The sequence below is a fragment of the Schistocerca serialis genome, chromosome 8 (assembly GCF_023864345.2).
Source record: "Schistocerca serialis cubense isolate TAMUIC-IGC-003099 chromosome 8, iqSchSeri2.2, whole genome shotgun sequence".
NCBI classification, from domain to species: domain Eukaryota; kingdom Metazoa; phylum Arthropoda; class Insecta; order Orthoptera; family Acrididae; genus Schistocerca; species Schistocerca serialis.
In genome coordinates, this window is record NC_064645.1 from 305,495,533 (window position 1) to 305,520,116 (window position 24,584).

Here is a 24,584-nt window from a genome sequence, read left to right on the forward strand (position 1 = left end):
GGTATTGAGTAGGGATGATGACAATATTGTGTATGTTCAGTGGGTGGGAGAATACCGCCGTGGGGTGGTAGTGCGGGGGGGTGGGGGGTGGGGGGGGTTGGGAAGGATATTCCTCATTTCAGGGCATGACGAGAGACAATAAAAATCCTGAAATTGAGAAACTTAAATACTACATCAAAAATTGGTTGATTTGTTGCATTGTGATATTTCCTTATCATTCTTACCCAAAATTTGACAAGAAATGTTTATTCTTAGCATTTAAATTTATCATCTTGATATTGAGAGTCACATGCGAAATCCACAAACATATAGATAATGCTCACCTTTGTAGGATCAGGGTGCATTTCCATTCATGCATTCTACATCTACATATGTAATCTTCAGTGCAGAGTGCTATTTGAAGCAGGGTATTTATATTCTGCCAGCATCATTTTACCCAATCTGTTGTTTTTGTAGAATTTCTCCAATTTTACATCTTTGTCATCATGCAAGGATATATGTGAGAAGAAGTGATATGTTTTTTGACTATGAATATTTACTCTTGGAATTTTAAGACTAGCCCTTCCTGTGATGCACGATGTCTTATTTGTAGCACCTGCCACCAGAAACGGTTGAACACTTCTGTGATGCAGCCATGCTGATTAAGCACAACCATGAATAATGGCAGAGCTTTATCTTTCATTCAAAAGCTGCTACCAATATCATTCCATATTCAAGGAAAACTACTCATGTGGAAAAGTTAATCAACTAATTATAGGAGCAGGTTTAATGCAATGCTGAAGCTACACATTAGTAAAACAAAACTAATTATGCTGTTAGTTTCATTTCCTCTGATGATGAAGTCAGTGAAGAACAGATTATATAAATTACGAGGGTTGCCCAGTAAATAATGCCCCATATTTTTTTTCTCCGAAATAAAAAATATTAGAAATGTGACACTTTAGGTGCGAGTTATTTGAAGTTTCCCGCGTGTGTACGCAAAGTTTAAATTTCCTCCGACAGAGAACGGTGGTGTAGGAATGTTCTAAAATGGCGTCTGCAAGTGACATCCGTCAGAAACAACGTGCAGTGATTGAATTTCTCGTAGCAGAGGAAGAAACCGTGGGCAATATTCATAAACGCTTGTGCAACGTCAACGGAACATCTGCAGTCGATAGGAGTACTGTTGGTCGCTGGGCACAGAGGGTGAAAGCATCAGAGGGCGGTGCTGCGGAGCTCCGAGATTTGCCGCGGTCGGGAAGGCCTCCCACGGCTGTCACGCCTGACATGTTGCAGCGGGCTGATGTTCTCATTCGACGGGATCGACGCATTACGACTCGACAATTGGCACTGGAGTTGTCAGTAAGCAAAGGAAGTGTGGATGTGATTATCAGTCAGCTTGGATACTCAAAAGTGTGTGCAAGATGGGTTCCTCGGTGTCTTACTGTCGATCACAAATCCCCAAGAAAAGACATTTCTTTCGATTTGTTGCGACGCTTTCACGTTGACGGGGAGGCCTTTTTGTCACGGATTGTGACAGGTGATGAAACTTGGGTGCATTATTTTGAGCCCGAAACAAAAAGACAATCGATGGAATGGCGTCATGCTTATTCTCCACAGAAGAAAAAATTCAAAACAGTTCCTTCAGCCGGAAAAGTCATGATGACTGTGTTTTGGGATTGCGAGGGCGTAATTCTCATTGATGTGATGCCAAAAGGCAGTACCATTAATTCAGAGGCTTATGTCAAAACATTAGACAAACTTAAGCAGCGCTTCCGGCGCCTTGGGCATCATGTTAACCCACAGGATGTTTTGATTCAGCATGATAACGCTCGTCCTCACACAAGTTTGAGGACTTGTGAACACATCGCAAAACTGGGTTGGATAGTGTTACCCCATCCACCCTACAGCCCCGATTTGGCTCCTTCAGACTTTCACTTGTTTGGGCCAATGAAGAATTTCATTCGTGGAAGACGTTTTGCCGATGACGAATACGTGATTCACGAAGTGACAACCTGGCTCCGTAGGCAGAGTAAAGATTTTTACCGGCAGGGAATACACGCTCTTGTGTCTCGCTGGAAAAAGGCCGTCGAACTTCAAGGAGATTATGTGGAAAAATAAAGCAAGTAGACAAAACATCAGTCTTTCACATATGTAAATTTGATTGTTGTGGAATAAATACTTCTGGAGAAAAAAAATATGGGGCATTATTTACTGGGCAACCCTCGTACTTTAACTGGAAGCAGGAAGTTCTCTGTAAATGCAGCTTTTGTGTGCTGAGAGCACTGCTGCTAAGAATTTACGAGAGCAATCCAAACACATCAAATGACTTTACTTCATATTGGAAACTAATCATGATATTAGTCAGAATGATGGACCAACGTTACAAGTAAGAGAAAAAGACCAATGCATGCTAGTAAAATGTAAGAAACCACTTAAGAGTTGAGACCTCTAAATAAGCAAGTAATACTAAACAGTTTAATTTCACAGCTTTGTAAAACTGTTATTAAGATACTTAACACTTTGGAGGCCAAGCCTGAGCATAGCTTAGGCTGCAACTTTGTATTAAAAAGACGGTGCCTGAGTATAGGTTGGGCCATCATTTTCCTTTTTTTATGCGTGAACCACCTGCCATTCAAGAAGTGGACTCATTTCATATGAGAACAATGTAGAGAAGTTTTGTGACCTTCCCCTTGGCTAGTCTGCATTCTGTTGTCAATTTCTAGAGTTATTTCAAACGAAACATTAGCAAATGTAACAGCTGCTGTCGTGAATGGCTGAACCAGTATGATCACATTGACATAGCTTTGTGCGTGTACTGATTAGGTTTTGCTACAAATTTGTCACACTTGTTGAGTTAGCAAGACAGCCTGGAAGCTCAAGAGGAAGAAATTGTTCAATAACTTACATCATAATTTTTTCTTGGGAGGATAAATCTATCAAAGAACTTAAGTAAATATGAAAAATAATTCTTGAAGCTTGGCCCTTTTTAGTATGTATTACTCTTGAAGGTACATCAATTATATGTATGCCTGTAACACTTTCAATAATGGCACAAGTGGCTGGTTTCCTAGGTTCAATATTCTTCTAAATGACTGGTCTCCAAAGTTGTTAGAGAAACTTGTATACAGGGAAAAAAAATTATAAAAATGTCTCCAAACCTTACGAAAATATATGATCCGAGACTTTACCACCAAAAATGTAATTTAAATTATTCTCGGCTCGTATGATGGGTTTAATTGCTGATTCGGAATGATTTTTTTCAATGAAACTTCCTGCTGTCATCAAATGACAGTCACTTAAAGATGGCAGCAAGTCTTTCTGCAAAAAATTTATGCAGAAGTAATGGTCCAGCCCATTAGACGGTCCAAGAAAAATGTAAGCTTGTGAGAATAATATAGAAATTAGCCTTTCACTACTTTGCAAGAGTGTGTGAATAAAAATTCTGTAATAGGAGAAACAAGAATGTCAAATCTGTTCCTTTTGTTGTGGTAGCTGTCTTATTTCAGAGCTTGTATCTTTATTCTGCAGCAGTCAGGCTGAATGTTAACTTCCTATGTAATACAGCCAGTATGAGTAATTTTAATTTCTTATGCAGGCAACAAATATGATATTACTAAAAAAACTGCATAAGCATTAAGCAGTGTTACCAATAAGTAATTCATATTCTTCAAAATTTTCAGAATGGCGTTTTCCTGGCTCCTGTCATGTCTGTTCCATTCCTGCTTTTCTCTGGATTTTTTGTAAGTTTTGATGCCATACCAATATATCTTCGATGGATAACTTATCTGAGCTACATTCGCTACGGATTTGAAGGCACAGCTCTTGCCACATATGCTTACAACAGAGAATTTCTGGAGTGCCACCAGGTAATATCAAATGCTTTTCATATGAAGTGCATACTAAATCATTGTTAAATATTACATTTATATCTACTTTGCTAATTCATTTTCGAATAAATAGCCCAGATATTAAGGAACTGTTTTTTGAAGCAGTTTTTTAATTTTGATATAATATTTAAGAAAACTTGAATGCTATATTTTGTAATGTGTGAAAATATTTCTTTTTTTTTTACAGATTTACTGTCATTTCAAGAATCCTGAAACCACTCTAGATGAGCTGGATATGCTGGAATCCAGCTTTACAGTTGATATTGTTGCACTGGTTGCCATATTCTTTGTACTGAGGATTGCTGCTTATATCTTCTTGCGATGGAAGCTCATATCACAGCGGTGAATGACTCTGTCCTTCAGTCACAAATTCCTACCAGTTTCTGGTGAGGGGTTCTTCGAAGCTCTCATTTATCATCACAAGAACTATTAGATTTAGATCCTCATGCTGTGGTGGATTCTGCTGTTATAGATTTATAAACTGTTTTCATAGTGTTAATTACTCAAGTAGCATGTGATATTTCAAAGTGGTCAAGTGCTGATTAGGCTCAGAAATCAGAAAATGTGTGTGACAGTTTGGAGTTACAAATTGTAATTGCAATATCAACTGACTGAAGTAATGTTCTGAGGTTCTTTGTTAATCTTTCAGTTATACATTCCTTTCCAATGTTTGTGCTCAATACAATCCCTTGTGAAATGTTTTTCTTTAAATTAATATACATCTGCTGTGGCTAAAATTCAGTACGTAAAAATTCATCATACTGCAGTAATAGAGATGTCGCAGAAGTTAATAATTTATGCCAAATTCCTGTAAATATTCTTTCCTGTTTTCATTTTTAAGAAAAAATATTTTGATTTTGTTTCAATATTGACTGCAGCTTTAGTGAAAGACGAAAATATTACACGTTCTGTAATGTTAATGACATTGGTGTCTTATAAAGATGATGTGTTAGATCGAGAAAAACACATTCATACCTGTCTTTTATCTCAAGTGCCTTACAATGTCTTGTGGAAGAATACTCAAAGGGAAATTTTAAACAGAAATGAACCAGGTGAAAACATTTGTTAATTTTATATTTGTTTAATAAATAAAGAATAACTATTTATGTAATTTGTTTGAAATGAGTGCTTTGTCGTGTTGCCATTATAGAATAAAAGAGTGTGTGTGTGTGTGTGTGTGTGTGTGTGTGTGTGTGTGTGTGTGTGTGTGTGTGTCTCCATAGCCTTCTTCAGGAATTAAACTAGTTCAACACCAGCTCCCTATCAATATGTTACAGTGTTTACCCTTTCCAAAACAGCTTGTGTTTTAGTAGCCTCAATTTTTTTTCTCCCCCATTTTATGCCTATCTTTGTTCCATATTTCCTTTCCTGTTCATGCAATCTTGGATTGTCCGGAATTGGTGGAGCCCCCACCTCTGATACCTCAGTTGACCAATTGCATATCTGACAATTATCAAATAATCGCGTAATCTGACACTTCAGAAAACTTCATCTATTTTTCTTGCTTCTTTCTTCTCAACAGTCCATATGAATACTGTTAAAGGAATCAAAGTAACCCAACTCTGATTCTCACAGTTCAGTAGTAACAAAGTTTGTTATTTATATGCAAAACACATGAGACATAGTGCATAACAAAATTTTAAAAGAAGCGCCAGTTTTTTTCTTCTGTGTCCACTGATAGCACAGTATAGCAAATGGATAGTGTGGTAGATATGAACTGAAATATTAGCACTGTTTATGAACATAAGACAAACAATGCAAATAATTTTAACTGATTATTACAACTTCTATAAACCAAAGGGTTTGGTGGTTGGATTCCCAAATGGTGTATTGATTTTGTTCATTGGTTTAGCAATAACATATCATGTTCAAAAAATCCATCATGAAGGAGATCCTCCAGGTACATGGAAAGAGTAAAATTAAACACAAATCGGCAGAAGCAACTGTTGCAGGTTATTTCTGTAAATTATGCTGACAACCAGTTACAATTAGTGATGATTTATTCACACTATTAATTAGAGAACTTATTGTTAGATTATAAAACTACCTGACAGATTAGAGCTGTTGTGTGGGTCACAGGCTTGAACCTGGAAACTTGCCTTTCATGGACAATGATTTTATTGACTGAGCAATTCCAGATGTGATCCATGACTCATCCCCACATTTATGTCTGCCAATATTTATGGTAATGGTAAGACAATAATAATGGTAAGACAGAGATTTAGGAACCAGGTTTTAAATTGTAAGACATTTCCAGGGGCAGATGTGGATTGTGACCACAATCTATTGGTTATGAACTGCAGATTGAAACTGAAGAAACTGCAAAAAGGCAGGAATTTAAGGAGATGGGACCTGGATAAACTGAAAGAACCAGAGGTTGTACAGAGTTTCAGGGAGAGCATAAGGGAACAATTGACAGGAATGGGGGAAAGAAATACAGTAGAAGAAGAATGGGTAGCTCTGAGGGATGAAGTAGTGAAGGCAGCAGAGGATCAAGTAGGTAAAAAGACGAGGGCTAATAGAAATACTTGGGTAACAGAAGAAATATTGAATTTAATTGATGAAAGGAGAAAATATAAAAATGCAGTAAATGAAGCAGGCAAAAAGGAATACAAACGTCTCAAAAATGAGATCGACAGGAAGTGCAAAATGGCTAAGCAGGGATGGCTAGAGGACAAATGTAAGAATGTAGAGGCTTGTCACACTAGGGGTAAGATAGATACTGCCTACAGGAAAATTAAAGAGACCTTTGGAGAGAAGAGAACCACTTGTATGAATATCAAGAGCTCAGATGGCAACCCAGTTCTAAGCAAAGAAGGGAAGGCAGAAAGGTGGAAGGAGTCTATAGAGGGTTTATACAAGGGCGATGTACTTGAGGACAATATTATGGAAATGGAAGAGGATGTAGATGAAGATGAAATGGGAGATACGATACTGCGTGAAGAGTTTGACAGAGCACTGAAAGACCTGAGTCGAAACAAGGCCCCGGGAGTAGACAACATTCCATTAGAACTACTGATGGCCTTGGGAGAGCCAGTCCTGACTAAACTCTACCATCTGGTGAGCAAGATGTATGAGACAGGCAAAATACCCAGAGACTTCAAGAAGAATATAATAATTCCAATCCCAAAGAAAGCAGGTGTTGACAGATGGGAAAATTACCGAACTATCAGTTTAATAAGTCACAGCTGCAAAATACTAATGCGAATTCTTTACAGACGAATGGAAAAACCGGTAGAAGCGGACCTCGGGGAAGATCAGTTTGGATTCCGTAGAAATGTTGGAACACGTGAGGCAATACTAACCTTACGACTTATCTTAGAAGAAAGATTAAGAAAAGGCAAACCTATGTTTCTAGCATTTGTAGACTTAGAGAAAGCTTTTGACAACGTTAACTGGAATACTCTCTTTCAAATTCTGAAGGTGGCAGGGGTAAAATACAGGGAGCGAAAGGCTATTTACAATTTGTACAGAAACCAGATGGCAGTTATAAGAGTCGAGGGGCATGAAAGGGAAGCAGTGGTTGGGAAAGGAGTGAGACAGGGTTGTAGCCTCTCCCCGATGTTATTCAATCTGTATATTGAGCAAGCAGTAAAGGAAACAAAAGAAAAATTTGAAGTAGGTATTAAAATCCATGGAGAAGAAATAAAAACTCTGAGGTTCGCTGATGACATTGTAATTCTGTCAGAGACAGCAAAGGACTTGGAAGAGCAGCTGAACGGAATGGACAGTGTCTTGAAAGGAGGATATAAGATGAACATCAACAAAAGCAAAACGGGGATAATGGAATGTAGTCGAATTAAATCGGATGATGCTGCGGCAATTAGATTAGGAAATGAGACGCTTAAAGTAGTAAATGAGTTTTGCTACTTGGGGAGGAAAATTACTGATGATGGTCGAAGTAGAGAGGATATAAAATGTAGACTGGCAATGGCAAGGAAATCGTTTCTGAAGAAGAGAAATTTGTTAACATCGAGTATAGATTTAAGTGTCAGGACGTCGTTTCTGAAAGTATTTGTATGGAGTGTAGCCATGTATGGAAGTGAAACATGGACGATAACAAGTTTGGACAAGAAGAGAATAGAAGCTTTCGAAATGTGGTGCTACAGAAGAATGCTGAAGATAAGGTGGGTAGATCACGTAACTAATGAGGAGGTATTGAATAGGATTAGGGAGAAGAGAAGTTTGTGGCACAACTTGACTAGAAGAAGGGATCGGTTGGTAGGACATGTTTTGAGGCATCAAGGGATCACAAATTTAGCATTGGAGGGCAGCGTGGAGGGTAAAAATCGTAGAGGGAGACCAAGAGATCAATACACTAAGCAGATTCAGAAGGATGTAGGTTGCAGTAGGTACTGGGAGATGATGAAGCTTGCACAGGATAGAGTAGCATGGAGAGCTGCATCAAACCAGTCTCAGGACTGAAGACCACAACAACAACAACAAATATTTATCTCCTTTTCTAACTTTTCTAAATTCACAGAAGCTGCCCTACATACCTTGCTGGACCAGCAGTAGTGGAAGAAAGTATACCAAGGACAAATTGCTTGCTCGCAGATACTTTTTTTATAATGCATTATAAATGAGGTTGTTATGTACACCCATTGAAAAGAAGTTGTGGGATTCTCAAAAATACGAACTCACCTGCTTTTTTTTTCCCATCCTGGTACTTCATACTAACCATTTACGGAACTTACACAGAACGCTTTAAGCTGTTAACATTAATGTTCATAGTGGTACTCTTACTTTATTTCTGAATATCTGGAGATTTGTAGCCTGATGTCTGCTGGCAATCTGTTAATCTGTTACATCAGAACATGAAACTCCATTCTGAACCTTTGACAGAGATGAAAACTCTCCAAGGAAATCATTTTTATTTCTGCTATTGTGTTTGTAATCACACAGACCATCACAAATTCACTCTCATTATTCACCACAAATATCATTAGGGAGAAAGTGTATTGGCGTACGAGTGCAAAAATTTTGAGGTCCCCGAAAAGGCTTCTGGAAGACAGTTACTAACTTTGCATACTATTTATATGTCAACAAAATGAGAGAGATTTTTAATTGCAAACCAGGCAGAACTGATCTTGTTATCCATATAATGGTGTCACCTCAGTTTGTGTAATCATCTACACGTCTTGTAATTTCATTACTGATGCTGATGGTGCTGGTCCACAAGAGCAGAAAGTATCTCTGTGAGCGTGCAGTATCCAGCCACAATGAGTATCTTGGGTAGTTGGATTCAAGGAATTCAGGTAGCGTGTGGAAAGTAGGAGTCCAAGGAGTGGTGGGGTAAGAGATTCTGGGATGGCTCTAGGGACTTGAGATCATACTGGATTTTTGTAAAGGGGTCACAGTAGCAGGGCTTATAGGTGTATGCATCTAATAGTTGGTGGAGCTCCTGAACCATCTAATCCCTGTGGTTCATAACTGCAGTCGTGGAACATTTATCAGCAGTAGTATTCTAAGGTCGTGATAAGTTTTTAGGTGGCAGATTGTGGTTGTTTCTGCAAATATGTGGTTGATTTCCATGTTACAGGATGTGGGAAATGATGGTGAAGGAAGTTTTGAGGTTAGGAAGTTCTGGAAAATTATTAAGCACTGATCGGGGTGGATCACACTTAGATGGGGGGGTAAAGTAAGGCAGGCTTCAATAGTGGTTTTGGGTTGAGTCAGATCACATGGTTGGTGGCAAAAAGTGTTTCCACTATAAGGACCAGTGCAGGACAGCATGACTGCATTTGAGAGTGGGGCAAAAGGTGCCTTTGGAAAGAACTGATTCTTCTATGAGACTGAGGCTCTTGGTGGAGAAGTTTATTACTGTGTTGTAGGCCTGTTTAAGCTCTGGGTTATACAGGGTGTGGCAGGAATGAGTTTGTAGGGGTGTGGCAGATATAATAGTTCTGCAAGGTGGGGGTTTGGAGACTATGAGGGTATCTGGAGTGGGGGGAGGGGGAGAGGGACTTAATAGAAGCTCTTGTAGAAGTGATGGATAGTGGCAGTCCAAAGTGGGAGTATGAGGCAAGTATATTGGACACTGCATAAACAATATACAATGTGTATCCACAGGACATGTGGCCTGTAATTGAAAAAGGGTCATGATGTTCACTCCACTGGTAAAAGATTTTGGACCAGCCCCCAGTCATATCTCCAGGACAGAACTGCCAAGTGGGAGGTAACCATGAGAAAAAGATTGAACAACCAACAAAAGGATAACATTATATGATTTGTGTTATGGAACATTAGAAGTTTGAAGTGGTAGGGAAACTAGAAAATATGGAAAGGGAAATGCTAAGGCTTAATCTAGGTATAGCGTGGATCAGAGAAGTAAAATGGAAAGAAGACAAGAATTTCTGCTATATGAGTATAGGGTAATATCAGTGTCAAAACTGTATAATGGGCGTAGGATTCATTATAAACAGGAAGGGAGGACAGAGAGTGAATTACTGTGAACAGCTCAGTGACAGAGTTGTTCTCATCAGAATCGGCAGCAAACCAAAACCGACAATGGTAATTCAGTATAAATGGCAATGCTGAAAGCCAAAGATGATGAGACAGAGAATGTATGAGGAGGATATTAAACAGGTAATTCAGTATGTAATGGGATGTGAAAATCTAATAGTCATGGGGGACCGGAATGTGGTTCTAGGGGAAGGAATAGGAGGAGGGGTTACAGGAAAATATGGGCTTCATACTGGGAATGAAAGAGGAGAAAGGCTAATTGAGTTCTGCAACAAATTTCAGCTAGTAATAGTGAATATTCTGCACAAGAATCACACGGTGAAGAGATGCCTGGAAAAGGCCAGGAGGTAAGGGAAGATTCCAATTACATTACATCACTGTCAGGCAGAGATTATGAAATCAGATACTGCATTGTATGGCATACCCAAGTGCAGATACAAACTCAGATCACAATGTAGTAGTGATGAAGAGTAGGCTGAAGTTTAAGAGACTAGTAAGGAAGAATCATTGCACAAGGGAAAGGGATACGAAGCCACTGAGGAATGAAGAGATATGCTTTAAGTTCCCTGAGACTGTAGATGTTGCGATAATGAATAGCTCAGTGAGCAGTTCAGTTGAAGAGGAATGGTCATCTCTAAAGAGGGCAATCACAGAAGTTGGAAAGAAGAAAATAGATACAGAAAAGGTAACTGCGAAGAAACCATGGGTAACAGAGGAAATACTTCAGTTGAACAATGAAAGAAGTAAGTAGAAAAATGTTCAGGGAAATCAGGAATACAGAAATACACATAATTTAGGAATGAAATAAATAGGAAGTGCAGGAAAGTTATGGTGAAGTGGCTGCATGAAAAATGTGAAGAAATGGAAAAAGAAATGATTGTGGGAAGGTTTGACTCAGCACATAGAAAAATCAAAACACTCTTTAGTGAAATTAAAAGCAAGGATGGTAACATTAAAAGTGAAATGGGAATTTGAATGTTAAATGCACTGGAGAGAGTGGATAGATGGATAGAGTACATTGACGGCTTTCATGAGGGGGAAGACTTGCTTGATGATGAGATAGAAGAAGAAACAGGAGTCGATGTAGAACAGGTAGGGGCTCTAGTATCGTAATCAGAATTTAAAAGAATTCGGGAAGACTTAAAATCAAACTAGGCAGAAGAAATAAACAACATTCCATCAGCATTTCTAAAATCATTGGGGGGAAGTGGCAACAAAATGACTATACACATTGGTGTGTGTAATGTATACCATCTGACTTTCAGAAAAACGTCACTAGCACAATTCAGAAGACTGCAAGAGCCAGCAAGTGTGAGAATTGTCACACAGTCAGAATAACAGCTCACGCATCCAAGCTGCTGATAAGGATAATATACAGAAGAATGGAAAAGAAAACTGAGGATGTATTATGTGACAATCAGTTTGGCTTTATGAATGGTAAAGCTGCAAGAGGGGCAATTCTGACACTGTGGTTAATAAAAGAAGTAAGGCTAAAGAAAAATCAAGACAGGTTGATAGGATTTGTTGACTTGGAAAAAGCGTTAAACAATATCAAATGGTGCAAGGTGTTCAAAATTCTGAGAAGAATTGGGGTTGAAAAAAGGCAATTGTTGGACAAATGAATAAGTAGTTATCAGTTGTCTCAGCTTTCCTATCAAGTGGACGCTTCATATCCATTTCATCAAACCTTATAAGAGAAAACTGACACATTAAAATTTCAAAACTAAATTTTCACCACAGAAAAGCTGACTCATCGCTGAATCACCAGAAAATAAGTACAGTTGGAGTAGGCCATACTTGAAAACATCATTATAGAATAAGCAGAAAACATTACTGGCTTTGAGAAAAGGAGTAGACAAGAGTGTTTGATGCAAGCAAGGAATTTAACCATCAGTAATGCCAAAAGATAACTCTACCTATCTCTAGATCAGGATCCAGTACCTGGAAAAAATATTTTCAAGCCAACAGCTGAAAAACCGATGTCACACTAAGATAAGGGAGCTCCAAAACAAACCAGAGACAATAAAAAGCCAGAGAATACAGGAGTTACCTGATACCAGAGACCAACAAAATTCTTATGCAGCAATAAAGGAAATTAATGGACCCATCTATTGAACAGACAAAGATATTTCACTGTTCTCACTGACAACCAAGCTATTCTGAGGCACTGGAAAGAAAACTTTAACACATTAACCAGTGGTATTAATCAACCACAATATTGTTGTACCTAGGAGTGAGGACAGTCCAGTGGGCTTGTTGTGAGCCAGAGTGTAATGAGGGTTATAGTATATGCATAATTGACCTGAGAGCATTGACAGTGTGACGCGTTTTTCTTAGACACCACTGTACTTGTTTACAGTAACATCACCAGGTGTTTCCGATAACGGCCAAGTCCAATAATATTGTGGCCGAGTAGTACCTCCTTTGAAGTGGAAGATTTATGTTTACATGTACCACAACACCCTTCACTTCTTTCATGACTCTTAAACCACATGTTTGCATGGTTATATTGTTTTCAGTGAAAATTTCTGCCACGCAACTTGATTATACCAACAGTAACAAAACAAATTGTCAGGTGTAGGAGTCGCTATAAATGATACCCCAAAAAACACTGAAATGATAAACAGGTAACTAGACACTTTACATCCTTTTTAACGGAAAACTGTGAAGGAATAAAAGTTTCACACTGTGTCATTAATACACTCAGTAACTTAGAAACATGGTTCCATCTAAAATGGCTGACTCATAAAATTTAAAAAACACCTTTGGTACAATTCAGAACCAAACAGTCAAAATAACAGGAAAATAAAATAATTCATAAGAATAAGGATGTAGCAGGAGTGGAATCTGTCATATTTCTAGGACTAAACTACTCATTAAAACTAAAGTGCTCATTAAAAATGCAGCATCAGCAATGTTAGTAAATAAGAATATTTTACTTGTTGCAAATATACACTTGATTAACTTTGTAGGTGATTTGAGACTTACAGAATGCAAAATTTTGCTTACAGAGCTGCCACCTCAAGTAACAACAATGGCTGTAGGCTCATTGGGCATCCTGTTGAAATGAACTCTGATGACAGATACAGTTCTACATTTGCACCTACATCTCCATAGATACTCCGCAAGCCACTATATGGTGTGTGGTAGAGGGGATCCTGTACCACTACTTGTCATTTCCTTTCTTGTCCCACTCACAAATAGAGCAAGGGAAAGATGACTGTCCATATGCCTCTGTATGAGCCCAACTTTCTTGTAACTTACCTTCGCAGTCCTTACATGCAGGTATGTTGTTCCATGCTGTTTCAGCTCTATGGCAGGTTCAACAACCATTGAGGCTGGCAAATGGTGCTGTGCTTGTGGCTCAGCAACCTATGAGCAGATGTTTACAATGGGTGAGAGATCTGAAGAATGTGTTGGATGAGACAAAAGTCAAGCAGACAGTGTAACTAGGTATGTTAGGACAGCATGGGCAACATCCGATCTTGCATTATCTTCTTGATATATAGCATCATGACAAGATCACAGATAGGCTACAACCACTGGACTTGACACATCAGAAATGAAACAGCTGCAAATTACCAGCTACACAAATCAGAGGCACCCTATAGCACCATGCCAGGTGCTGTGCCAATATGATGACAAATGCAGTCTGGATACATTAGTACTGATTGGAGCCTCCACACACAGATGCTAATCGAGATGTTGTACATAAAACTTGGAGTGCCCGAAAAGATCAAGTGGTGCCACTCAACTGCCCAGTTGTTGGCACACATCTCTCTGCTGCTAAGTAAAGAGAGGATGCAACAAGTTTGCTGTGCTGTTTTTGGTGCTCCAGACATTATTGCATCCATACTGATACTCTGTCTTGCTATAAACAAGTCCATTTCCTATCTCAAGATATGTTACGCAGCTGTGTGAGCCAGCACTGTCAAGTGAACAATATGCCTGTTCTATATGTCACTAGTTGTGTGGGACTGTTGAGATCATGTACAGTATTGAGTAAGGGCCTCCCATACCTATCAACACCATATTTGAATGACTGTTGTGCAGTGTTGAACATCCCAAAATGGTTCAAATGGCTCTGAGCACTATGGGACTTAACTGCTGAGGTCATCAGTCCCCTAGAACTTAGAACTATTTAAACCTAACTAACCGAAGGACATCACACACGTCCATGCCCGAGGCAGGGTTCGAACCTGCGACCGTAGCGGTCGTGCGGTTCCAGCCTGTAGCGCCTAGAACCGCTCGGCCACTCCGGCCGGCGAACATCCCAAGTCGCAATATTACAGAACAATAAACCATAGTCTCAGTAGGCTACAGCCATTCCATTGTTGAATTCCAACATCTACTGGTAGACAATTTCTTCTTTCTACATGAAGCACAACAAGATAACCTCACAAACAACATTCAAATGTGACTTCTGTATGACAAACCTATTGTGCAATTTTTCCCTATATTCATAACATAGGGGTGGTTACTCCTATCTACTTTGTGCAGATGTATTGAAATGCTAATCATTTATTAATGTAAGTATATGGCACACTTCATGCCAACTTAACATTTGTTGCAGGCTGCCCTCTGCATGTTTCATGGCTAGCAGTGTGTACAAGAATTTAACGTGAAATATGTTTACTGAGTACCTCTCAGGTAAATTATGTAACTTTGTCTTTGCAGTGCAAATGGAGACATGGAAAATTGCGTATCACACTTACTTAGAATCAGTAATAAGGTATAATGAGTGTACTGAAGCACAAGAAACAGAACATTTTTGAGAATTATGTCATCCACTGCTTAAAATCGTGGACTTTTAACAATCACCTGCCTACACAGGTATCTCATAATCATCATTATTCATGAAAAATCACAATTATACATGAAAAATGATCACAAATCATATTAATAAATTTTTATTATAGGAAAATAAATGTCAATACTTAACTTTGAGAATTTACAATGGTGTGTCTGAAGCATTGGGCAAAAGACAAAATAAGAAAATCTCTTCAGTAATCATAACTCCTAATACAAGAAAACAATACAGCTCCTAAGTCACTGCTGTAGAGTGGCCAGTCTTCAACTGGGCTGTGGCCAGGCAGAGCAACGCTTATGTTCTTTTTGCCTAGAGGCCGCTGCTGTCTCGGTGTCATCCTAGAGATGGGTTGGTCAGCGTACTATTGGCTGACATCTTCTACACAGCCCTCTCTGCTCTACTGTTCCTGACTGTCATCCTGGCGGCTGACTTTTACACCAGAACACATACAATACAACAACTTACAACAATTTCAATGTGGCGATTCACTGAAATCATTATATGCTCTGGCTCCCTAGTATATGCAATTGAAATTTTATGGGCTTATCCCATATTTAACTTAATTATTTCATAGTCCTGTTCCGTTTTTCATTAACTGCTTACATATTTTGAAATAGCATGTTTTTAAGTAATGTGTGCCATAAACGAATAGAGAATAAAAGTGGTCATACCCAAAGAACACAGAAAATACCCTCTTTGATTAAATCAAAGTAAATGATGGCTATCATTTTAACTTCCAGAATCTCAGGATATTAGCTGCAACAATTTGCCACTAATTACTGCATTATTCTAGCTCTACCTGGCACTCATGCTGCTGCAGAAAGTGTGTTCTCTATCACAAAAGCTTTATGTGCTGGTGAAACGAAAAAGTTTAGTGTGGTAACTGTTAAGGAAATAATTACAACAAAGGCTCATTTTCAGAATGCTTAATGCACTTACTTTTATAAAAATTATGTTTGAAAATATCAGACACCTGAATGACGTACAGTCTTCTGCAAAGTATAACAAAAAACATTTTTCAGAAACTACCCATGATGACACTTCCAGGCCAATTGAGACTGACGAATAAGTAGCTTATGTAAATAATAATCATTTTCTAGCCTAGTTAAACATGTCATTATATTAAAGTGCTGTATTGTGTTTGCAAGTGACAAAAATAAAACTATGAAGTATTTACTCAATTAGTAAAGCAACGTATGAGAGTGTGCTGAAAAGTAATGCCTCCAAATTCTTTGTGTGTACTTTTCACCACATCCTCATATTCTGATGTTTCTTTATTGTAAGTTTTAACAAAAAGGTACGATCATCTATTCATCTATGTACTTGTAGTAAACCAAACAGTTTCACATAAATTTACTTTATAGCATGATATTAATGAAAGTTCCCACAAAATGTCAATTCATTTCAACTTCTAATTCGGCTAATTGTATTTGACCCAGCAACCCGCATCATGCCAGCCAGCGGCTCTAATCAGTACTTCACACTGCATATAGCACAGCTCCTGTCATTGCTTTCTTGCTGCTGAAACAGTGACCTGCTGTTTCAAAAGTACTCATAGCTAACTAAAGCAGTGGTTCTCTGTATGGCAGTGCTGAAAGATGCTCATGACTGGGTGTGTTGTCACGTGCTCTTCACTATGATGAGCATCAAAGGTAGCCCCACCTGTCAAAGCTTCACTGTCATCAAGCAGATCTTCAGTTTCCTTGTCATCATCCATGTCATCAATGTGCTACTCAGGACTTTAGTAGGACTTTATATGGAAGACATGGACCACGACTCTGCACTTTAGACTTCTTGAAAAGGTCTATAATCTTGGACATCGAATGTGATGTTGACTGGCAATAAAGGATATATTATAATAGTTCCACTTTTCAAACAGGTAAAAAAATCCATCCCCTAGACTGTATCCCACTGGCTTTCTCCTGGACATCCTGGAATAACATGCAAATCATCCTTCTTGCTTCTTTGATCCTAGTGATGAGATGTTTCACAGAGAATTCTGAGCATTATCTGCTTGAAATGGGACCAGTGTATCCATTGTCATTTTGGCTTTAGCCTCATGACTGTGGAGCAGAATGAATGGTGAGAAGTCTGCAATATCTTACTTCACTGTGTTATAATGTCACAATGCTCTATATTGCATCCCAATCTCTCTGTTAGACAATGTACATTGACAGCATACCTGTCAGCTCTCTCTCTCTCTCTCTCTCTCTCTCTCTCTCTCTCTCTCTCTCTCTCTCTCACACACACACACACACACACAATAGTATCTCCAGCAACTAAAAGCAGAATGCAACTGTTTTGTTGAACGAAAGCAGCAATCCAGAGTGGGATGGGGAAGGGGGAGGAAAATAGCAGGGTTTGGGTGGGTGGAAAGAAGTCAACACCGCATGGCGCTGCCACGCACAGTGTTGGGGGGCTGTGGGTGAGGGAGGGGGGAGGGGGGAACTGGGAGTGGAAAAAGAGAGGAGTAGAGAAGGGGCAAAAACCAGTGGGTGCATTGGCAGAGAATGGCACACAAAGGTGGTGAGGGGAAGTGAATTGAGAAGAGGTGATAGAACAGAATGGCTGAAAACTGTTGGGGGTGGGGGTGGGGGGGGGGATGGGGGGGGGGGGGGGGGACAGTAGATTACCATAGGCTGAGGCCAGGATAATTTCAGGAGCAGAAAATGTGTTGTAGGAATAACTCCCATCTCCTCAGTTCAGAAAAGCTGGTGATCAAGGTGAGAAAGTACCATCTGCCATACACCTTTGGATGCTTGTGGAGTATGATGTCAGTGTAGATCCAGATGGCCCAGGTTGTGAAGCAGCCATTGAAATCAAGCATTTTACATTGAGCTGCGTGTTGTGCCACATGGTGGTCCCCTTTTCTCTCAGCCACAGTTTGGCAGTGGCCATTCATGCTAGTGGGCGGCTGGTATATGACACGGCCGCTCTCAAAGGTAGCCTTGCCTATGCTGGGGTAGGATAATCCTGCGACAGGACTGGAATAGAAAGTGCTGGATGGGTGGTTGGGTAGGTCTTGTACCTGGGTCTTCCATAAGAATATGATCCCTGTGTCAAGAGACTGGGACCGGAAGTGGAATTAGGTGGACTAGGATGTTGTGGAGGTTGGGTGGACGACAGGGCACCACTTTAGGAGGGCTGGGAAGGATCTTGGGTTGGATGTTCTTCATTTCAGGGAATGCAGACAGATAATCAAAGCTCTGATGAACAGGCACTCCTTTGTAGTTGGTTCTCGAAGGTGGTAGGATGATTCGGAGTTTGTGGTGATATGATATGTGAAATCTCTTTGTGGACTGGGTCTGTCTCACAAAGACCTTCACAGATATCCCCTAGCCCTAGTTCTCAAACATATTTATCATACCCTATACCTCACACATCTCCAAGAACAAGCTACAAAGGCTGTTTCCTTTATCGTCCAATGCCATGCCAGACTGGAACAGCTACACCACATCCTTCATCAAGGCTGTGGTTATCTATCATCATGCCCTGAAATGAGAGCCATCCTACTCAAGATCCTCCACATTCTCCCTCCACTCCTAAAGTGGCATGCCATCACCCACCCAACCTACACATCATCCTAGTCCACTCCTAATCCCAACCCCTTGGCACAGGGATCATATTTCTGTGGAAGACCCAGGTACAACATCTGCCCAATCCACCCTCCTAACACTTCCTATTCCAGTCCTGTGACAGGCTTAACCTACCATATCGGAGGCCAGGCTACCTGTGAAAGCAGCCATGTCATATACCAGCTCTGCTGCAATCATTGCAGTTTTTTATATGAAATCTGCTGTCCATCAGGATGAATGATCACTGCCGAACTGTGGCAAACAACAAAATGGACCTCTCTGTGGCACAACAGGCAGCTGAACATGACATGCTTGATTTCAATGGCTGCTTCACAACCCAGGCCATCTGGATCTACATCTACATCATATTCCACATGCCACCTAATGGTGTGTGGTGGAAGGTAATTTCTCCTTGTCCTGTCATCAACTAGTCGCTGCACACCCTGCCAGACAGTGCTAGCTTCCCCCCCCCCCCCCCCCCATACTCTGCTATCCCTCCCTGTTCCCTGTCCACTCCAGATTGCTTCTTTCTTTTGACGTGGTGGTTGCATTCGAATCAGAGGTAGCAGTCACGTGTGTTTGAGGTGTGCTCATTCTTGTGAATGTGTATGTTTTCTTTTCTGAAGAATACTTTGGCCAAAAATTCAATGTGTAACAGTATTTTCATTGTGGCTGTCAGCAACTCAGTGTGTCATCTTTATGGTGAGTAGCAATCTATCCTTTTCATAATATTGTTGATACACGGTGACAGTTATTGAACTATATGAAATAAAATCATTATAACTTGTGAAAGGTTTATGTTAGGACGTTCAAACTGCATGGTTGGCTGTGGGGTATGATGAGAATTAGTATGCGCATGAACGGTTTGGGTTAGTGACAAAGCCCACTTACATTGGGATGGGTTTGTCAATAAGCAAAATTGACGCATTAGAGGGATTGAGAATCCACATTTTGTGATCAAAATGTCTCTTCACCTTAATGGGTGACTGTATGGTGTGCAATGTCCAGTCATGGAATAATCAGTGTGGTATTCCTTGATAGCATGGTGACTACTGCATGGTACGTGAAGGTTTTGGAAGACAATTTCATCCCATTATCCAAAGTAACTTTGATTTCAACAAGATGTGGTTCATGCAAGATGGAGCTTGAACCCATCAAAGCAAGAGAGTGTTTGATGTTGTGGAGGAGCAGTTTGGGGACCGCAAACTGGCTCTGGGGTATCCAGAGGCCACTGGCAAGGGCTTCAATCAGAGATCATATTCTCCGGATATGAACACATATGACTCCTTTTTATGGGGCTATATTAAAGACAAGGTGTACAGCAATAACCCCAAAACCATTCCTGAACTGAAAACAGCCATTCAGAAGGTCACTGACAGCATCAATATTCCAACACTTCAGCGAGTCATGCAGAATTCCGCTATTTGTCTGTGCCACATCATCACCAATGATGGCAAGCATATCAAACATGTCATAACCTACATCTGAATATCTGTAGTGATGTTTACATGTTGAATAAAGTGTGTGCATGCCGTAGTTTGTAACTAACTTGTATTTTTTTTTTTTTTTTTTTCATGTAGTTCAATGATTGTCACCCTGTATTCCAACCTGGACTCTCCATGGTCTGAACGCCTACTTAAAGAATTTTGTAAGCCTGTTCATCTATGGGTAGTAGGCAGTGGTGATGTTGAAAAAAAAAAAGTGAAATTACCTCTGAGACTAGTCCCAACTGGAAAACTTTTCCACAATCACAGATAATCCCAAAATTGTGTCTTCTGCAAAGGATCCTTGCAATTTACCGAGCTTTGGCAATTTGGCAATTAGAATAGTGGGTGAATAAAGTGGGTGCATGCCGTAGTTTGTAACTAACTTGTATTTTTTTTTTTTTTTTTTCATGTAGTTCAATGATTGTCACCCTGTATTCCAACCTGGACTCTCCATGGTCTGAACGCCTACTTAAAGACAGCATCAATATTCCAACACTTCAGCGAGTCATGCAGAATTCCGCTATTTGTCTGTGCCACATCATCACCAATGATGGCAAGCATATCAAACATGTCATAACCTACATCTGAATATCTGTAGTGATGTTTACATGTTGAATAAAGTGTGTGCATGCCGTAGTTTGTAACTAACTTGTATTTTTTTTTTTTTTTTTTCATGTAGTTCAATGATTGTCACCCTGTATTCCAACCTGGCCGCCAGCGCCGACTGCGTGTACTCCGTACGCCATTTACACATACGAGAGAAATATGGTCTACTAAGCATCGGGCGACGGCGGCGTATCCAACGCCTCGTTCGTGCACGGCGATACCGGATCCTCATCTTCGTCCGACGAAACATATATGGCTTCCGCCTCCTCGTCCATGTCAGAATTATCCGTCCATGTCCGAGTTTTTCGCTAATAAATATGCTGGTGTTATTATTAATAAAATTGTAACGTATATATATAGAGTAAATGTAAGGATAGAAAGACTAACATTGGATGAACGTGCTAACAAAAAAATATTTGAAGATCAAGGAGCTCTGGAAAGGGTTAGGATTGCATGTAGTAATAAGCTTGGAGCATTTAGTCTTAAACCAGATAGATCTGCAGGTGTACCTTGGAGGAAGTACAGTAGACGTCTTGCGTATAAATATGTTACGTATAGTAAACCAGAGACCGCCGCTGATATTGGTAAAGTCAAGTCATGGGTTGATCTGGAGAATCAGTGTTATTGTGTTTGCATCTGCTTTTGTATATCTATGTGATTATGTAATACTGAAGCCTCAGCGACCGTTTTGTGCGTTGATGCGATCCTCTGGGTTAGTCATCCAGAATAGAGAATAGTGGTTTAGTTAGTGCAAGCCATTATCCACTCATTCTCATTTGTTAACTTCAGGAACTTCCCCTAAAGATCAATACCAACATGGTGGAATGATGCTTTTGCAAGCAGAACTGGTTTTTATACCCTGGGGACAATTGCTGTGCATTTTCATCACTGGTACACCTTACATAGACTCACACAGTGTCTAATGTATAGCCAAAGATACCTGCATCTGATTCTGTTTAGAGTCTTCATGAGTCCCGGGTGAACAGACATTAGAGTGTCATGGAAATACTTTGGGATAACTGGCAATAGGTAAGCTAAGATGATGAGCAACAATTAACACACTGCTGGATCACAGTTCCTCTAATACATTCCATTTATTTATAGGAATCCTCCTTTGATCAGTTCTTATTCTTCAAGGCCTCTATGGTTTTCAGTAGTGCTAGATCTTCCCTCTGCATTTAATGCAGCAATGACTGATATTTCTTCCACGCTCCTGTGTTCCATCAAAGAATTCCATGAGAGACAATTGTCAATTTTGTGTTTGCATCTGCTTTTGTATATCTATGTGATTATGTAATACTGAAGCCTCAGCGACCATTTTGTGCGTTGATGCGATCCTCTGGGTTAGTCATCCAGAATAGAGAATAGTGGTCCATCACAGTGTTGAACGGTTTGCCAAATAAATATGGCTGGAACTTGTTGGTGGCTCAAACAACTGCAAATCATTCTTTCTCAATTCATCTGACTTGGGGAGTTCTCTGGAAGCATAAGCTTTTACTTTTTCAATACCGCCCCGAGTTTGCACTAGGGTTGCACCTGCCCCATAACCACTAGTGTTGGTGAGGATTCTGTCTCAGCATTCTCATCATACAGGGTGATTCAAAAAGAATACCACAACTTTAAAAATGTGTATTTAATGAAAGAAACATAATATAACCTTCTGTTATACATCATTACAAAGAGTATTTAAAAAGGTTTTTTTTTCACTCAAAAACAAGTTCAGAGATGTTCAATATGGCCCCCTCCAGACACTCGAGCAATATCAACCCGATACTCCAACTCGTTCCACACTCTCTGTAGCATATCAGGCGTAACAGTTTGGATAGCTGCTGTTATTTCTCGTTTCAAATCATCAATGGTGGCTGGGAGAGGTGGCTGAAACACCATATCCTTAACATACCCCCATAAGAAAAAATCGCTGGGGGTAAGATCAGGGCTTCTTGGAGGCCAGTGATGAAGTGCTCTGTCACGGGCTGCCTGGCGGCCGATACATCGCCTCGGGTAGTTGACGTTCAGGTAGTTACGGACAGATAAGTGCCAATGTGGTGGCGCTCCATCCTGCTGAAATATGAATTGTTGTGCTTCTTGTTCGAGCTGAGGGAACAGCCAATTCTCTAACATCTCCAGATACTGTAGTCTAGTTACAGTAGCACCTTCGAAGAAAAAGGGACCAAAAACTTTATTGGCTGAAATGGCACAGAAAACATTCACCTTAGGCGAGTCACGTTCATACTGAGTTGTTTCCCGTGGATTCTCAGTGCCCCATATACAGACATTGTGATGGTTGACTTTCCCGTTAGTGTGGAAAGTTGCTTCATCACTAAACACAATCTTTGAAACGAAAGATTCATCTGTTTCCATTTGAGCAAGGATAAAATCACAGAAATCGAACAAATGTACAACTAAATGAAACTTTATAGCTCCCTTAATTCGCCGACAGATAGTGCTTAGCTCTGCCTTTTGTCGTTGCAGAGTTTTAAATTCCTAAAGTTGTGGTATTCTTTTTGAATCACCCTGTACAATATTAGAACTGGAGAAGATGTTAGCACATCTTTAAGGACAAGGGAAGATCTTTCTTGCACCTTGTTGTACGAAAATTTGGCTGGATTTCTTGCAAGGGATAAGCCTGGGTACGAAGTCCTTTGTGAATTGGCACTATTACGAGCACATTCTGAGAAAACTTCTCACTTCACAAATGTGGTGAAGAGTGGGAAAATCTGTGACTGCTCTTATTTTCTCTGGATCAGGACAGACTCAACTGCCATCACCTAGATGCCCCAAGATTTTGATTTCTTGGTTGATTAAGAAAACTTTACAATCTCATCCAGACAGGAAGACACATGGTCAATTTAAGGTATTGCAGATGGTTGTCCAACACTTGTTCCAAGGTGGCATGAATGTTACATCGTCTAAAGAGCATACATTTGAACTCATAGAAGCTGTAAAGTGTAATGAAGGCACTCTTTTCTGAGTGTAGTAGCCTGTCCACATGTCCATAGCTGAGAAATACTTTGCTTCTTTCAAGCATTCTATGAGTGTCATCAATGTGCAGCAATGGGTAGACATATTTTTCTGTGATTTTGTTTTCATTGGTAGCCAATGTAGAAATCATTCTTCTTGACAAGGACCACAGAAGAGAACCAAGAACTCTCTGAAGGTTCAATAATATCATCTTGCATCATGTTTTCCACTTTCTCCTGAATTGTGTCATTCAGTCAATGACACCCGTACGAGAGCTAGTTAACTGATAGTGGGGAAGATATTTCTTATTTCAGGACATGATGAAAGACAGCTCAAATCCTTGTTGGGAATATGATTCAGTTGCACCTGGGTGGTACTAAATCATAAGGGGAGTACTCCATAGTGGCCAGTCAGTGAGTATGTGTGGGGTGAAAGGTCACTGGGATGACAAGACACAAGTGATCTGTTTATGGCAAGGTGTGGAGGGTAATTTAGGTCTATGAAGGCCTCAGTGAGACACTTGGCATATTTGGATATGGACTGCCTGTCACTGCAGATGCGATGACCATGAGTGGCTAGAGAAGGGGATAGGTGTGTAGCACAATGACTAATGAAGGCTGAGGCAAAGAGGGTTACAGGAATGTAGGATATATTGCAGGGAGAGTTCCCAACTGCACAATTCAGAAAATTTGGTGTTGGTAGGAAAGATCCACATGGCACAGGCTGTGAAGCACTCAATGAAATTAAGAATATCATGTTGGGCAGTGTTCTCAGCAACTGGTTGGTCCTGATATTTCTTTGCCTCAGTTTG

At 40.0% G+C, this 24,584-nt stretch overlaps 1 protein-coding gene across 2 annotated transcripts in view; it reads left to right on the forward strand.

The window, feature by feature from the left end:
- LOC126416057 (ATP-binding cassette subfamily G member 4-like) overlaps window positions 1-4,980 on the forward strand; it is a 320,965-nt gene extending 315,985 nt beyond the window's left edge. For both annotated transcript variants that reach the window (XM_050083531.1, XM_050083530.1), the window contains 2 exons: window positions 3,663-3,848; window positions 4,057-4,980. In XM_050083531.1, the coding sequence (XP_049939488.1) occupies window positions 3,663-3,848; window positions 4,057-4,215 (345 nt within the window). In that variant the 3' untranslated portion in view covers window positions 4,216-4,980. The remainder of the gene's footprint in view (window positions 1-3,662; window positions 3,849-4,056) is intronic.
- The last annotated feature ends 19,604 nt before the right edge of the window (window positions 4,981-24,584 follow it).